This window comes from Oncorhynchus clarkii, unplaced genomic scaffold, assembly GCF_045791955.1.
Source record: "Oncorhynchus clarkii lewisi isolate Uvic-CL-2024 unplaced genomic scaffold, UVic_Ocla_1.0 unplaced_contig_3750_pilon_pilon, whole genome shotgun sequence".
NCBI classification, from domain to species: domain Eukaryota; kingdom Metazoa; phylum Chordata; class Actinopteri; order Salmoniformes; family Salmonidae; genus Oncorhynchus; species Oncorhynchus clarkii.
The window spans coordinates 51,714-68,750 of record NW_027258530.1 but is presented as its reverse complement, the minus strand read 5'-3'; the positions used below and the strand labels follow the sequence as shown (position 1 = coordinate 68,750).

The window sequence follows — 17,037 nt, the reverse complement described above, 5'->3', positions numbered from 1 at the left end:
TATTAAATGTACTATTAAAATCTATATACTATTAAATGTACTATTAAAATCTATATACTATTAAATATACTATTAAAATCTATATACTATTAAATGTACTATTAAAATCTATATACTATTAAATATACTATTAAAATCTATATACTATTAAAATCTATATACTATTAAAATCTATATACTATTAAATGTACTATTAAAATCTATATACTATTAAATATACTATTAAAATCTATATACTATTAAATATACTATTAAAATCTATATACTATTAAAATCTATATACTATTAAAATCTATATACTATTAAATATACTATTAAAATCTATATACTATTAAAATCTATATACTATTAAAATCTATATACTATTAAAATCTATATACTATTAAAATCTATATACTATTAAAATCTATATACTATTAAATATACTATTAAAATCTATATACTATTAAAATCTATATACTATTAAATGTACTATTAAAATCTATATACTATTAAATATACTATTAAAATCTATATACTATTAAAATCTATATACTATTAAATATACTATTAAAATCTATATACTATTAAAATCTATATACTATTAAAATCTATATACTATTAAATGTACTATTAAAATCTATATACTATTAAATATACTATTAAAATCTATATACTATTAAAATCTATATACTATTAAAATCTATATACTATTAAATATACTATTAAAATCTATATACTATTAAATATACTATTAAAATCTATATACTATTAAAATCTATATACTATTAAATATACTATTAAAATCTATATACTATTAAATATACTATTAAAATCTATATACTATTAAATGTACTATTAAAATCTATATACTATTAAATGTACTATTAAAATCTATATACTATTAAATATACTATTAAAATCTATATACTATTAAATGTACTATTAAAATCTATATACTATTAAATATACTATTAAAATCTATATACTATTAAAATCTATATACTATTAAAATCTATATACTATTAAATGTACTATTAAAATCTATATACTATTAAATATACTATTAAAATCTATATACTATTAAATATACTATTAAAATCTATATACTATTAAAATCTATATACTATTAAAATCTATATACTATTAAATATACTATTAAAATCTATATACTATTAAAATCTATATACTATTAAAATCTATATACTATTAAAATCTATATACTATTAAATATACTATTAAAATCTATATACTATTAAATATACTATTAAAATCTATATACTATTAAAATCTATATACTATTAAAATCTATATACTATTAAATATACTATTAAAATCTATATACTATTAAAATCTATATACTATTAAAATCTATATACTATTAAAATCTATATACTATTAAAATCTATATACTATTAAATATACTATTAAAATCTATATACTATTAAAATCTATATACTATTAAATGTACTATTAAAATCTATATACTATTAAATATACTATTAAAATCTATATACTATTAAAATCTATATACTATTAAATATACTATTAAAATCTATATACTATTAAAATCTATATACTATTAAATGTACTATTAAAATCTATATACTATTAAACGTACTATTAAAATCTATATACTATTAAACGTACTATTAAAATCTATATACTATTAAATATACTATTAAAATCTATATACTATTAAACGTACTATTAAAATCTATATACTATTAAATATACTATTAAAATCTATATACTATTAAATGTACTATTAAAATCTATATACTATTAAATATACTATTAAAATCTATATACTATTAAATATACTATTAAAATCTATATACTATTAAATGTACTATTAAAATCTATATACTATTAAATATACTATTAAAATCTATATACTATTAAATGTACTATTAAAATCTATATACTATTAAATGTACTATTAAAATCTATATACTATTAAATATACTATTAAAATCTATATACTATTAAATATACTATTAAAATCTATATACTATTAAATGTACTATTAAAATCTATATACTATTAAAATCTATATACTATTAAAATCAGTAAGTCACATCGAGTTTTTTTTTTGGCCTTTTCAAAAGGGAAAACTAAATGCCTGGGTATGTGATGCACCGGGTATGTGATTAATAAGTTAACAATCATAAAACACATTGTTCACTAGAAAGACTTATCTGAGTCTTCATTCATTGATTGGTCTACCAAAGCTTGTGTTTAACCTGTAATCAAAACCCTAAAACCCAACTTACTGCTATAATAGGGCACAAAGGCCTGTTGCTGATCACTGCTGAAGAAGCATTTCTCCCAGAGCACTGCGATCTCTGAGCGGATGGCTTCAGTAACGTTTCGCATGTTCAGTTGTTTGAGCTCCATCAGTCGCCTGCCCTCTGCCTCCAACTGAGGTGCGTAAAAGAAGAGAGAACAATTTGGTTATTTGATTCTAACATTTTCTTGATTAATAGACAGACCTTGTTTAGAAACAGCTTTAGAATGGCAGATAGAGTACTGGAGACAATGGTGACTAGCCAGGGTACAAACCAGAGGGGTATACATACTACAAAGCAGGATCAATTAGATAACCTTTTTTTGTTTTAACATCATAAACATCTACTGACTTTCTGGTTCATTAAGAAAGCTAAACTTAGATATGTGTTTTAAGTTGTTGAGTCAATTAGACCAAGCCCATTTCAAGCTTATCTTTCAAAAAGAAATAAAAACAGTTATTTCAGAATATTTAGGAAAGTAAGGGACATGGTCAACATTTGTTCATTGGGCTTTGGTCAAAATAAGTGCACTAGAAAGGGATTAGGGTGCCATTTGGGACATAAGCTAAGTGTGTTCACTGACAGCATCCAGGTTCTTCTTCTTGGAGACGACCATGTGCTCTGAGAAGAGCTCTCTCTCCTCCTGGGGCACCTGCAGTCTGTCCCACAGCTCCTGGATCTTCTCCCTGTGAGCCTCACACACCGCCTGGTTCTCTGCCTTCCTCTCCTCTAGCTAGACAGAACAACAGACACGGGACGGTCAGTAAAGGAGCACTATGGAAATGGGCACGTTCTAGGACATCTGTATTGTCTTTACATGGGGCGCGACTGCAATAAAGACCTGGAACACGGCCAATGACAGATATTAGCAACAAAATGCAAATGAAGATATTTACATGATCTATAGTGAAGTGATAATGAACTGATACAGTATTGTTGAAATGTAGAAATGTAATGCGTGTAGGTCGACTGGTTTTCTACTGTATTGTGATGGTGAGCAGATCAACTTTGTTCATTCTGCACAGACATGGCAAAGTATCGCTCAAACCATCATCTCAAACATATTGGATTAGTTCCATTCTCACTTGGCCGAGAAGGAGTTTGAGTGAGGCGATGTTGTCTTTGGACAGGCAGAAGGCCTCCTGGTCCTCGCAGATGATGTCCTTCTCGAAGCTGGTCTCTGGCAGCTGGTCCAGGTCGTCCATGCACAGGATGATCTGCCTCTTGATGCCCACAAACTCAGCACGCCGCCGCTCCTGGCCACAGACAGAGAAATGCTGTTAGGGATCTCCTCAAATGTGTATATTAGTTTACACCAGTGTTTTCCCCCCAATATTATTTTCTCTAAGTGAGGCGCAGAATCAATGGCCAACCTTTTTTGTCTTTACGACAAACAATTCAACTAATCATGAATCTAGACAGAGAGTAGTTGAATCAGCAAATAAATGCCGGGCTGAAACAAAATGGCAGAACAAACAGCAGCTCTCCAGGAGCAGGAAGTATGCACCATCATTCACATCTACGTTCAAATAACATGTTTTCTTTCAAATCCTTTGAGTATTTGATTGAGCCTGCATGATGTATCACATGGGGTTTGCTCCTTTGGGACTATCCCATTAGTTCCATTGCGCCAGGTAAACGCAATCAAGTGCAGCTACATTATATGTTTTTTTAAACAAATACTACTGGTATGTGAATCCAGGGTCTGCTTTTATTACAAATCCCTATCCACCTTCTCTGTGGTCTGGCTGGCGATGTGCTGGCGGAAGCCGTCCAGCTGCTCCAGGGAGGGCACGGCGTTAGGGTCGAGGGCGTAGGGGTCCGAACACAGAGTGTCACATAGGTCCTGGTCGCGCTCCGTCAAGGCCTTCAGCTGCTGCATCCTCTGAGTCCGCTCCTTCACCAACATCTCCACCTGGGTCCGGATCTCCTTCTCCTGCTGCAGCATGGTGACGCCCCTCTCCTCCTGGTGAGAGAAAAGGTATTGGGTGAAGTTGCCCCTAGACACTGTATTTCCCCCACTACTGGTTAAGGTGAGTATTGAGGAGGGGAAACTGATCCCAGATCTGTACCCAGGGAAGGCACCAGGGTTGGGGTTAATGCCATTTACATTTTGAGTATTCAGTAAAAAAGAGAATTTCAGTTTACATCCTGAATTGGCCCCAACCCTGGAAGACTTATCCAAAGAAATCTTCAAATTCAAAAATGGACTTATCTAAACTGGAATGGCCTCATTCCCTTCTTTTCCATAATAGCCCTTTTTTTCTCCATCCACTCATCTTCAAGAAATGGACAGCAATAAGTCCATAAATCATCATAGTAAGCCGTACATGCTTTATCCTAGAAATATAATTACTAGAAAGGACAAAGCCAATCAGACCATGGCAATTTGAGTGGGACATTTATTTGAATCCCTATCCACCAGTCATTATATTTCTATGTGTTATGTCATTTGCATACTAGTAAAACTTTGCAGACCCTGTTAGAAACTGTTAGGATGCTTACCTCAAATGGGGGTAACTGCAGTTCCAAGCACAGCGTATCCAGTTGTTTGCGACAGGCTTCGATGCTGCTCAACAGTCTGGTCCTAAGAGACTCCTCCTCTGTTATCATCATGTCTAACAAACCCTGATGAGAGATGTGCAGAAATGACTAGTCAGGTCACATATAGGAAGGAATACATACTTGTGAATTAGCTACATATAGAAATCTCACATTTAGCAGACTATAGCAGGGCATAGGTGTGATGTAGCCTAGCAACACACCCCTCAAAAGTAGGTTAGCTAGCTACTGTACTAGCTCTTCACCAGACGCCCTGGAGCAGAAATAGCTATTTAACTAACTACAGCAGGTGCACAGACAGGTGTCACGGCTTTGAGAATGTTGTTTCTTGGAGAATAATTACACTCTATGCTTGAGTGTCAATTTGTTCTGACTCACCTTGATGTGATTCTTGACCACATTGGTTCTCTGTAGTCTTTGGTCTTCTGGTATTCCTATCTCTTCCCAGATGTCCTTCAAGTGGCAGAGAGCTTTATTCAGGCAAGCCACAGACTCGGCTGCGAGCACCTCACTGGAATGGGCCGGGGACATATATAAAAAGGTTTAATTTTTGGACTGGCATGACTAGTTAAAGTTACTTGACTTTGCTGGACCGCTGCAAGTGGCAACGACAAGGGGCAGCACTGCAGCATTAACGTTATTGTCAATGTCGTCCTGCTATTGTAATTTATCAGTCTTTGAATTGATAGCACACAGCAGTCCATCCTTCATTCAGCTTTGCAGACACACCCAGTCGTTAACTGTTAACGTTACAGTATAGTACAATCAAATATGTTATATCTGTGGTATTACAGACAGTAACGTTAGCTAACGTGCTCGCAGCCTAGTCTGTGAATGACTGTCTTGCCTAACGTTAGTCATTCCTGGCAAATTGACATCTAACGTTTGCTAAAATGTTGATTTAGCTAGCAAACTCATAATCTTCAGTAATCTAGCCATTTCTATATAGGTAGCTAGGTATAACGTTAGTCACAAAACACTGCTGCTGTTAAGTTAGCTAACAGCTAGCTTGACATTTCAATTCTGCATGCCAAATGCAATACTTTTTACAAATACAATTCACTTGCCTCTTCCTCATCGTGATGTCCCAGTAATTAAGTCAGTTGTGTTGAAGCTTGCAGCAAAACTTCTCATAAATCCTCAGATCTCTGTCCTTCAGCTTTGCCTGTGTCAAGTCTCTCTCAAGTCAAGCCGTTTCTGTCCGATTCAAAAATATGCATCAAATTGCGGTCTTGTTTCTCATTGGTTGAGGACGGCCATTATGTCATCGTCTAGACATGGTGGTACCATGTGCGCATGCGCAAGGGCGTGGACTTAAGTGACAGACATGCTTTCAAATGTCACAGTACAGAGACGTCATTGTTTATTTACCTACAGGTATTTGATATCGTAAGATTCATAAATATAATTTATTATAAATCACAGACAACAAATAAAACATCATATTTATTTTGTACTGTGGACAAAAAACAACATTCTTTGTACACCTTTTGCAGTTGGTATAGCACTATGATGGAATATATTCCAACGTCAATCAATTTTTTTCTGAATCAGATCTATCCTAGACAGTGACTGCTTCCAATACAAGACTCTGAATAACAGGTGCAAGCATGTAGCTTGTTGTCATATTGTTGATGCAAATTGTCCAAAAAGTCATCTGTATGTGTCCACATGATGTCTTGGACCACAAGCTGGATGCTTCCATTGGCAATGATAGAAAGACCCCAGGACTCATGCATGGTTGTCCAACATAGACTCCAGAAGTCTGGCACTGTTTGTGATAGCTGTGGTCACCACAATGAATTTAAGACCTAGAAACACCATAGAGAGAACACATTATCCACTTTTATTCAACTTGTATTTCTACCGAGAATCCCAATTGAGAGCCAAGGTCTCTTTTTCAACGGTACAAAGTAATTATGTAGAACCCGCTTGACCTATATAAAACATGTATTGTAAACTATGTAGCCACCACAATAAATGTATAACCTAGAAGAAATAGAGGTAGAAATAGGGGCATGAATATATATTTCCTTAGCTCACACCCTCTACATTTTCCCTGTCAGCATTGGGATTCGAACCGGCAACCCTCTGGTTACTGGTCCACCTCTCAAGACTTCTGCTGTTCCCTACATTGGCACACTGCTAAATTTCTAGTACCACCACCTTCCAGAATCCCAATATAAAGCCTTCCTTACCTTTCTCTCTGCCCAGGAAGCGTAGTGCTGAGATCTCTGAGAAGGTGCACCCACCCAGGAACATGACTAGGATGATACGCTGGGAATCGGTCTTCACCCTTGCGTCTGATCCGTTACTCCCTGCTGAGAGGGGGGGGGGGAGAAAATAAAGAACTGGAATGCTCTGCGTGTTCCCCTTTCCTCAATGGACTTACCATTCAAAAGTGCCTTTTACATACATTTCAGTGTGAATGTCAAGCCCACTTGTCTTACCTGTGACTGCAAATTCATGTCCGTTGAGCATGCGGGTGACTTCCTCGAGCCCTGTCCAGCCATCACGCTCCAATACCTGCAGACGTAGCACAAGAGGAATACTTTTTATTATATCACTAATTGAAACCACACTTCTGTCTTAGTATCCATGAGTTCATTCATATTGGAGTCCACCTACCTGTTCGATGAGTTTGCAGCTCAAAGGAATGTAGGCTCCACTGAAGATATAGGCCATGTCTCGAGGGACACGGAGGTCATACTCTTCATCTGACTTGGGCACCTTGATATAGATATAGTAAGGACATCCGGTTTCATTGCAATACTGTTTGGTTATGGAGTTAATTTAGGGCAGTGTTTCCCAAACTATATATAAAGAAAATCGCTCTTGGTTCTTAGAACCAGGGTTTTGTCAGAAACCTCCGGTAGCCACTAGATACCGTTGTAATATACAGAGGTTTCTGTTTTCTTCCTACAAATGTGGCTCAATCTTTTAAATGGTTCAAGATACAAAATATTATGACCCCATTACTGTAAGATTAGACTCTCAGGAACACGTATGTATCTTCTGTTTCTCTCCACAATGCCCACAAGCCACGCAGGACTCATTAAAACAGACTGGACAAGACCAGGCACTAAATCAAACTGAAGATCAGACAACATTATTGTCTGATGATCTTCTGATCTCTTTCCTGGTGCATTTTAGTCACTTCAAACCATATTTCCTTCAGATTGAAATACTGACAAAAGTACAGTCAGACTGATTTATAATAGACTGTCATTGCAAAAATGTAAACATTTGCCGTTGATAACATTAGTTTTTTGACATGGTGGGGTCAACTTTTTATTTATGTCAAAAACGGGTCGCAGCCAAAATCGTTTGGGACCCTGTTTTATGGCCATTTCCCAGCCTAGTACTGAACTAAAAACACAGTTTCCTGGCCATTTCCCAGCCTAGTCCTGAACTAAAAACAACGTTTCCTGGCCATTTCCCAGCCTAGTCCTGAACTAAAAACACAGTTTCCTGGCCATTTCCCAGCCTAGTGCTGAACTAAAAACACAGTTTCCTGGCCATTTCCCAGCCTAGTGCTGAACTAAAAACACAGTTTCCTGGCCATTTCCCAGCCTAGTCCTGAACTAAAAACACAGTTTCCTGGCCATTTCCCAGCCTAGTGCTGAACTAAAAACACAGTTTCCTGGCCATTTCCCAGCCTAGTCCTGAACTAAAAACACAGTTTCCTGGCCATTTCCCAGCCTAGTCCTGAACTAAAAACTAAATTTCATGGAGAATCCAGGATTAGGCTTAATCTGTGTACACGAATCCGCCCTATAATGTTTAGTGAAATTTCATGAAGTTAAAGTAACTCAATACATGGGTATGTTTTTAATATGGTAATTGCTTTGTTAATTAAATTAAAAGACTACATACCAGATTGAGCCTCCTGCCCAAGGCACGGAAATTGCTCTTCTTGGCCAGGGAGGAGAAGGCATCAGTCAGCTTTCCTAAAATAGAACATGTTGAAAGGTTCAAGTGCTGATATTTTGCAGAGCATCTTGTCATTGTCAGGACTCTAAAGTACAGTATATCTATGATGTATATTTTGTGGCTAGTAGTAGTCTCAAAAATTTTAATCACTGTACCTTCACTTGGTTCAGATCAGTCAGTCTCTCACTATTCTTAATTAGCTTAATTTCCTTATCCCAATTCCTTATTACAATGACTTGACAGGTTAAAGAAACCTATTCAGACACTTCATCAACTAGTGGTGGTCACTCAGGAAAGGAAACGAGGAAAAAAACAAAGTAGTTATATACAGTAACGGTATTAGGACCCAGCCTGTATTAAAAACAGTAACGGTATTGGGACCCAGCCTGTATTAAATACAGTAACGGTATTGGGACCCAGCCTGTATTAAATACAGTAACAGTATTGCAACCCAGTCTGTATTAAATATAGTAACAGTATTGGGACCCAGCCTGTATTAAATACAGTAACAGTATTGGGACCCAGCCTGTATTAAAAACAGTAACAGTATTGGGACCCGGCCTGTATTAAATACAGTAACGGTATTGGGACCCAGCCTGTATTAAAAACAGTAACAGTATTGGGACCCAGCCTGTATTAAATACAGTAACGGTATTGGGACCCAGCCTGTATTAAATACAGTAACGGTATTGGGACCAGCCTGTATCTGACCTGCGGTTTTGTCGTTGACCAGTTTGCCCACTCTGCTCTCCATGACAGTGAGGGTCTCTCCAGGCTGCTGCTCCACCAGCAGGCCTAGCTGCTTCAGGTTGGAAAACGTCAGTAGGTGTTCAATGCCATAACTCTGAGAGAGGAAATAGGACACAGAACTATGTAACAAGGAAAAGGCTCCAACAAAACAACAATGGAAATACAAAGATACAGAAGGAATCCAGTCTAAATGCACATTACACTGACAATGTTACACAGTAACACACTAGCGGGCAACATTTGGTCTGGGATGTCATCATTTTGTGGTTGTAAAATGGTTGGTTGTATAGACGTCTTTTATCCTGACAACGTCAAGATATCTGGGACTGGGAGAGGTCATATTTTTCTGGTCACTAAAATGTTTTTTCTTCCCAACTAGTACACAACATGACATCACAAAAGATGTCAGCCTGATATCATTGCAACCAGTTTTTCCCAACCAGTGCTAGATATCATTTAAAACAATACTTATGATACCAGAACCCACCTGTAGAAACTGGGCTTTTAATGACCGATAATCTTTGGGAAGGAGGCCTGAAAGAAAATATAAACAGCTGATTTAAAAGGACTAAGAATCTTATCATGAGATAAATTATATTTTCATGTGTTTGGTTAAAAAACATCTCTGTGAAGTCTCACCGTTTTCTGTGAGAGACAGCAGACAAAGGAGTCTCATACTTTCCACCATAGAGACCTAAGGTGGATGATAACACAATAAGGTGGATGATAACACAATAAGGTGGATGATAGCTTCCTCCAGGTTTACAGTTTGATGTGGTTGGAGAGAACAATTATAGTTATAAAGGAACAATTATGTGCCAGGATGATTGATGAACACAACCAGTAATATAAATCTTATTTGGCCGATTTAGCACTATGATTACCTGTATGCATGTAGCATTCATAGAAATATAATGAATAGAATGGGTTTGGAGGCTCTACCCCTGGCAATTTGACTGGTAAACTCATGGGTACACTCAGAATGGCTGCCAGTCCACCCATTATGACATCATTGACTTGAATGGAGACGCCCTTTCTATTCATTATATTTCTATGGTACCATTATCTTCCAAACAATCTCACCTGTCTATTGATATGCTCCTCTATGTAGGAAATACATTCACGGATTTCAAACCCCTCCAGTAAGGCTGTCGGGTGGGGAAATAAGTATCAGTTATTATGCAATGCAGGAAATGGGATTCATATGGGGAAAAAACATATGCCTCAAAGTACAGTATAGCCTATGTAATGTAATATTACAGTGCTCTGTCTTCAACAGCTCTTGGAAGTCCTGCTTCGTTTTCTTCTTCATCATCGACTCACTGGCACCAATATCTGAAGAGAGACATGTCTTTTTAAAGGGATACTTCAGGATTTTTGCAATGAAGCCCTTTATCTACTTCCTCACAGTCTAATGAACTCATGGATACCATTTGTATGTCTCTACATCCTGTATGAAGGAAGTTAGAGGTAGTTTCTCGAGCCAATGTTAACTAGTGTTAGCGCAATGACTGAAAGTCTTTGGTATCTCATAGCATACTAGCAGTTACCATTGACGGTCTAAGGCTGCATCGCAGTGCTAGAGGCATCACTACAGACCCGGGTTCGATCCCAGGCTGTATCACAACCGGCCGTGACCAGGAGTCCCATAGGGCGGCACACAATTGGCCCAGCGTCGTCCGGGTTAGGGGAGGGTTTGGCCGGGGTAGCCCGTCATTGTAAATAAGAATTTGTTCTTGACTGACTTGCCAAGTTAAATAAAAACAAAAAATAAATTGCGCTAACACCAGTTAACAACTTCCTTCAAAATGCACGCAGACATAAAAATGGTCTCAACCAATTAATTTGACTCTGGGGAAGTAGAGACTCAATACTCACGCAGACTGAGGAGCCGATGCTCCTGTTTTAACCCTTTCAGCTCCTCCGACACAAACGTCTTCATCTGTTTAATGTCCATTCCACTACGCTTCTGTAATGACAAAGACGGAGAGAGATGAATAATCGTCAAACATGAACTTCTACTCTTTGATGTAAAGAAAGCTCTAAGAGGACATTTAAGACAAATATTATGCATCCACGCAGGGCAACACTTCAACAGGGGGGAATTGTTGGAAATTATAAATGTGCTGTCAATCAGCTTACCATACCTAGCAAATAAAGGTAAACAAATAGATTGGAAGCACAAAGGCCCATATAGATGTAAATATGGTCAGAATGAAACACTCACATCATATGCAGTCTGGAGGTTTCGGGCCTTTTGACTTAGGAAGCCAAACACCTGGGAGAAATGCTCGTTCCTGATCTCGTTAAAAACCTGAGATAGAAGCACGCACAAATTCCAGTGAGACTGTCATCCTTAAACCAGTGATGGGGAAATGATATCAATTCAACCGTGTTATACTTCTAAAAGGCCAACCTTATCTTGAGAGTTTAGCATCACTTTTATACTCTTGTCAGAGGAGGTGACATCTGGACAAAACTCCACACATCCTATAGGACAAAGAGCTGGATTAGAATTCCATACAGACAATGGACATGCAATAAGATCTTAATGCCATTTTATGCATTGTAACTGTAATGGTATACAGCAATAAGAGGCTTCAGTGTGTGTGGTCCTTGACTAGGACACAATATATAAAGACCACATTATTTGCAGTATAGCTATTTCAAAGTAGAGACTGTAATCAGAGCAAATATCATTGCTTACCACATTTAATTCTGAAAATATCATCGACAAGTCCTTCATAGACAACCTGGGAACACAGAGGAGTCACAAGGTCCACATCTGCAAAGAGAGAAAGCATTAGTATGATATCAGCTATTATTATGACAAGTATCTCCCTATTGTTATACTTAAAGGAGAATTCCATTCCAAATCCACATTTTCATACGTTACTCTGATTTAAAATGTCAAAAAATGAGAGCAACAAATAAGACAAACGTCACAACTGCCGTGATTCACAGTTCAAGAAAGATCTACCTCTGTCAATGAGAAACACATTTCCGATCTCCGCTTGACGCGCTCTCTGTTCCCCCTCCTCCACCTGCTCTCTCCACGATTCATATGCCATCTGAACCGGGCAAGAGACCAGACATACTGTTAACACATACTCTATGAATCTCGTCTAAATCATGGTGTTTGAAAATCTAAATCATCTGTACCGGTGCTGATTTCTGACTGTGTCTGCATTCAACAACATACAGCTCTACCTTGATGAACAAGACAAAGACTGGTTGGCTGAAACATAAACAGACTGGCACCCATAGTAAATCATTCATTCAGTACCATCTAGAATCATAATCCCAGATGTATTTTAGCTTTGTTTTAATTCAGTATACAAGGCAGCTAAACGCTGAATTGCGGTATACAAAAGTACATTAAAGAGTGTTGATGTACTGAGCTGATCTTACCTTGGAGCATCGTCCAATCCCATACACCTTAGAGAAGGGGCCGTAGACAGAGTGTAGGAGATGCAGGGCACTACCCGCTGTTCTCACCCAGCGCTGGTCTCCCTCCTGTGGACACACAGGTCATGCTTGTTAGCAAAATAATTAGCACTATGAATATAACCACGCTAGTCCCAGTACTAGGTTGTTAGTTATATGCCCAAATGTGTTACTAATTTGTTATTACACTGTGCCTGCTTACGTAACTACATGTAAATACATCATTTTTGCATCATAAAGTGGGACTGATATTCCTAAATACAGCTCCCATCAGCACTACTGTCTATCATTACCAAGAAGTAGTCTCTGAAGAATTCCGGAAGTTCCAAGCTAATGATGTCATCGTCCAGGGGCAGGAGGTAGAATGACCACTCGTCAGTAGTCACATCTTCACAAGGGAGTGAAAAAGTGTCTGTTAACATTCAAACATCTGGAATAGCAAAATATGAATATGAAATATCAAAAGACACCTACCACCAAAGATTCCCTGCTCCTCCAAAAGGTTCTCGCATGCATAAAACTGTAAGAGACACGGAAAGCGAGAGAAGAATGAGCAAAGAAAACAAATATCATTGTTTTATTGCAGAGAGTATACAATAACTACATAATAATCACCTTCTGAGGGCTAAATATGATCTTGTATCTTCTGAATCTCCCAAATGCTTTGTCTGCATTGACCACATCTGGAAAAAGAAACCAATTTGTCAGTGGATATAAGAAACAGCCACGAACCATCCTGTATAACTGCCCATACAAACCACCTGGGAAACGGCACTCTACTCACTGCTGTCAGACTGTATAATAACTCTACCTCTTTAATGATTTCCCCACTCAATTTTGGGGGTTTTACAATCACATTTTAATATTTCAATTTCCATTCTAAAAAATGTCCTGTAATGTTTCAAGTGTTCTGTATTCTATTTATGTAATGTATTATGTGTTATGTATTTAAATGAGTGTTTTGCAATTATTAGTCATGTAAATTTTGCATTTCTTCAGTTGATCTGTGAGCAAGAATAAATCAAACTCATTACAGAGTGATTTCCCTCATTGTCTTCCCGATCAAGGACATTAAATCAGAAGCCTTTGTTTGCACAGTAACACAACATACTCCAGAAGCACTGTCGATAATACCACTGATCCAGAAAAGACAAGGCATTTCAAAGTCTGGGACGACAGTAATACAGTCATTCATTTCTCCGGAAGGGAATAGCGTTGCTAACTTAATCTTTCACTGCATTGGCATCCCAAGAATTACACTTTAATGACATACAATATGAATCAGCTGATTTTCAATATCAGGGTGCCACCATTCTACTTACCACATATCCACTTGATAGTTTTTATTCTTGGGCGGATCAGGAAGCATAGTCTGTCAAGGAAGGCACATTGTTATGGCGGTGTTACAACATTGTTATGGCTGTGTTACAACATTGTTATGGCTGTGTTACAACATTGTTATGGCTGTGTTACAACATTGTTATGGCTGTGTTACAACATTGTTATGGCTGTGTTACAACATTGTTATGGCTGTGTTACAACATTGTTATGGCGGTGTTACAACATTGTTATGGCTGTGTTACAACATTGTTATGGCGGTGTTATACAACATTGTTATGGCTGTGTTACAACATTGTTATGGCTGTGTTACAACATTGTTATGGCTGTGTTACAACATTGTTATGGCTGTGTTACAACATTGTTATGGCGGTGTTATACAACATTGTTATGGCTGTGTTACAACATTGTTATGGCTGTGTTACAACATTGTTATGGCTGTGTTACAACATTGTTATGGCTGTGTTACAACATTGTTATGGCGGTGTTATACAACATTGTTATGGCTGTGTTACAACATTGTTATGGCTGTGTTACAACATTGTTATGGCTGTGTTACAACATTGTTATGGCTGTGTTACAACATTGTTATGGCTGTGTTACAACATTGTTATGGCTGTGTTACAACATTGTTATGGCTGTGTTACAACATTGTTATGGCTGTGTTACAACATTGTTATGGCGGTGATACTTGTTCCTCCAAGACAATAAAAGAGAAGCAGATCTATGGAACTAAAATCGGATTTGCTACTTACTGATCTGAGGTGCTGACAATGGGTTTGTGTTCCACTTTGTAAAGCTTGTCCACATCATGTTGCTACAAGGAGAAAGGTGACAAAGATTGTATAGGACTGAACCTCATTGTAACCTGGTAAACTGATATATGTAAGGACAGGCAATCAATATGGTATACAGCAATATTCAGAAACATAACAATGACATGTACCTTTAGTGTTGTGACATTAGCAATGCGGTCCAGGGGGCTCATCAAATCTGCCTCAATGAACAGGTCCTTCCTCCCAGGTAGCTTTAAACCAGGGGAGTAAAAATGCAGTATGATGATGATGATGATGAATATACCTAATCAATACCCAGAAGAGGAATTTAGGATTGCAACCAGCAGTAGAGACTAATATACATTACAGAAACATAGAGGGACGCTTTCCCAGACACAGATTAAGCCTATAGAATCTCAATTGAAACAGATTTTTAGTCCAGGACCAGGACTGTCTGAGAAACTGACCCAGGCTTTACACCTTTAATAGGATCCATGACTTGTGTGAGTACTTGTGGATACTGAGACACAAGACAATTGATAACCTGAGTGGGGGGAAGATGAGTGGAGTAGTACTACCTGTTCCAGTAGGTAAATGAGCTGGTCCCTGGCCAGCCTCTTGAGCAGTGAGAAGTCAGGGAGCTCAGGGGCATCTCTCCTGACACTGTGAGCCATGGGGCCTGAGGTGGAACAGAGTGACACACCTGCCCAACCATTCACCTCCCTGGAAAATACAATCCAGCTGTGATGGGCTACCCACTGGGCACACTCTAATTGAATTAACACTGTTTCCACGTCATTTCAATTAAATTAAGTTGAACCAATGTGGAATATACATTGAATTGACTTATTTGCAGAGTGGGTAGCTTCACAATGACAACGAGCTAGCTAACGTTAGCCACCTAGCTAGAATTCGCTAGTAATATATTGTATGTTTTGCAAATTCCTAAAATATAATATGAATTATAATTTGTCAAATATCATACGAAATGGTTGATGGACATCCACAAATTAATGCATACCATACGAAATATAACATATCATACTAAATGGAATGTCTCGGATTTAAATACAAAATAATAAGAAATTATCTGAGACCAGGTGCCCCTACACACACACACACACAGCAGTGGGCTCTGTCTATTGTGCTGACAATGCAGCATAGATACAGATTTTGTGCCAACCTGTCACTCAATCATTTTTAAATATTTTTATATAGAGACATTACAACAAAAACTGAAGGGGCACAAGTTTCAAATGAGGGGGCTAAACCTTTTGGCTAATCGTGGAACAGGGCCAGCTACAGTATAGTGTAGATTTTTTATTTGAACAAATTATTTCTCACTGAAATTAAATATACGTTTCGAAAACCGGGTTGAACGCGATTATTATTTACTTTTCTAAACGTTAAAACAAAGCGTCGAATTTTTGTTTACATTGAGACAAATGCGGGTGTAACACCTGAAACCCTGAAAACCAACATACAGAGAAGAGTTTTCGAGAGCTAACGTTAGCATACTGTAGTTATCAGCTGATTTAGTAGTCACACCATGATTAACTGTATATGGCAATAAGGACGACGACAGTCATTAAAACCAAATGTATATACCGTTACCTTATAGGTTATTGGACGATTTAGACGATATAAAATGTAAAATAAACAAAATATGCTCTATCAATTTTAGCTAGCTATGAACATTACCTTGGTTTGTTTCCGGATGTGCGGATGGGATGTTGCGAATCTTTGTTTCACTACGAACAAGTAAATAGAGGGCACCGTATCTCAAGACATGACTGGAGAGAACAACTGTTTGGAGAACTGTACCTAGTCAATGCACTTTGCTGTTTACAGTATGCAACTTGCTACTATGAGTTCAGATTCGGTTATATTGTTGCAGACGGTGAAATTTTCTGCTGAAAACCACCAAGATCAACGGACTAAAGACCCCAAAGAAACCAACT

The 17,037-nt window shown here is 37.3% G+C and overlaps 2 protein-coding genes across 2 annotated transcripts; both read right to left on the bottom strand.

Moving 5' to 3' along the window:
- Positions 1–2,255: 2,255 nt before the first annotated feature.
- LOC139397193 (protein regulator of cytokinesis 1-like) lies at positions 2,256–5,363 on the bottom strand (the record flags this gene model as incomplete). The annotated part of the gene is made up of 6 exons (XM_071144065.1): positions 5,211–5,363; positions 4,776–4,898; positions 4,003–4,236; positions 3,356–3,526; positions 2,854–3,003; positions 2,256–2,403 (listed from the first exon to the last, which is right to left on the bottom strand). Coding segments are annotated over exons 1-6 (979 nt in total), but the record flags the coding sequence as incomplete, so codon positions are not given.
- A 902-nt stretch (positions 5,364–6,265) lies between these two features.
- LOC139397194 (vacuolar protein sorting-associated protein 33B) lies at positions 6,266–16,834 on the bottom strand. Its single transcript, XM_071144066.1, has 24 exons — positions 16,778–16,834; positions 15,655–15,799; positions 15,247–15,327; positions 15,056–15,117; positions 14,285–14,334; positions 13,578–13,645; positions 13,437–13,482; positions 13,256–13,350; positions 12,927–13,031; positions 12,496–12,586; positions 12,223–12,300; positions 11,932–12,005; positions 11,743–11,829; positions 11,394–11,484; positions 10,776–10,850; positions 10,599–10,663; positions 10,155–10,209; positions 10,003–10,049; positions 9,477–9,609; positions 8,709–8,782; positions 7,461–7,562; positions 7,283–7,358; positions 7,031–7,153; positions 6,266–6,643 (listed from the first exon to the last, which is right to left on the bottom strand). Exons 2-24 carry the CDS (start codon positions 15,748–15,750, stop codon positions 6,564–6,566), a joined length of 1,854 nt encoding a protein of 617 aa, XP_071000167.1. The 5' UTR covers positions 15,751–15,799; positions 16,778–16,834; the 3' UTR covers positions 6,266–6,563.
- Between the last annotated feature and the right edge of the window lie 203 nt (positions 16,835–17,037).

Coding starts and splice junctions, on each gene's coding strand:
- LOC139397194 (XM_071144066.1), bottom strand. CDS start 15,750: ATGGCTCACAGTGTCAGGAGAGATGCCCCTGAGCTCCCTGACTTCTCA. Junction 15,328..15,654: donor TCATTTACCTACTGGAACAG/GTAGTACTACTC, acceptor CCTGGTTTAAAG/CTACCTGGGAGGAAGGACCT. Junction 12,006..12,222: donor TATTTTCAGAATTAAATGTG/GTAAGCAATGAT, acceptor TTTGTCCTATAG/GATGTGTGGAGTTTTGTCCA.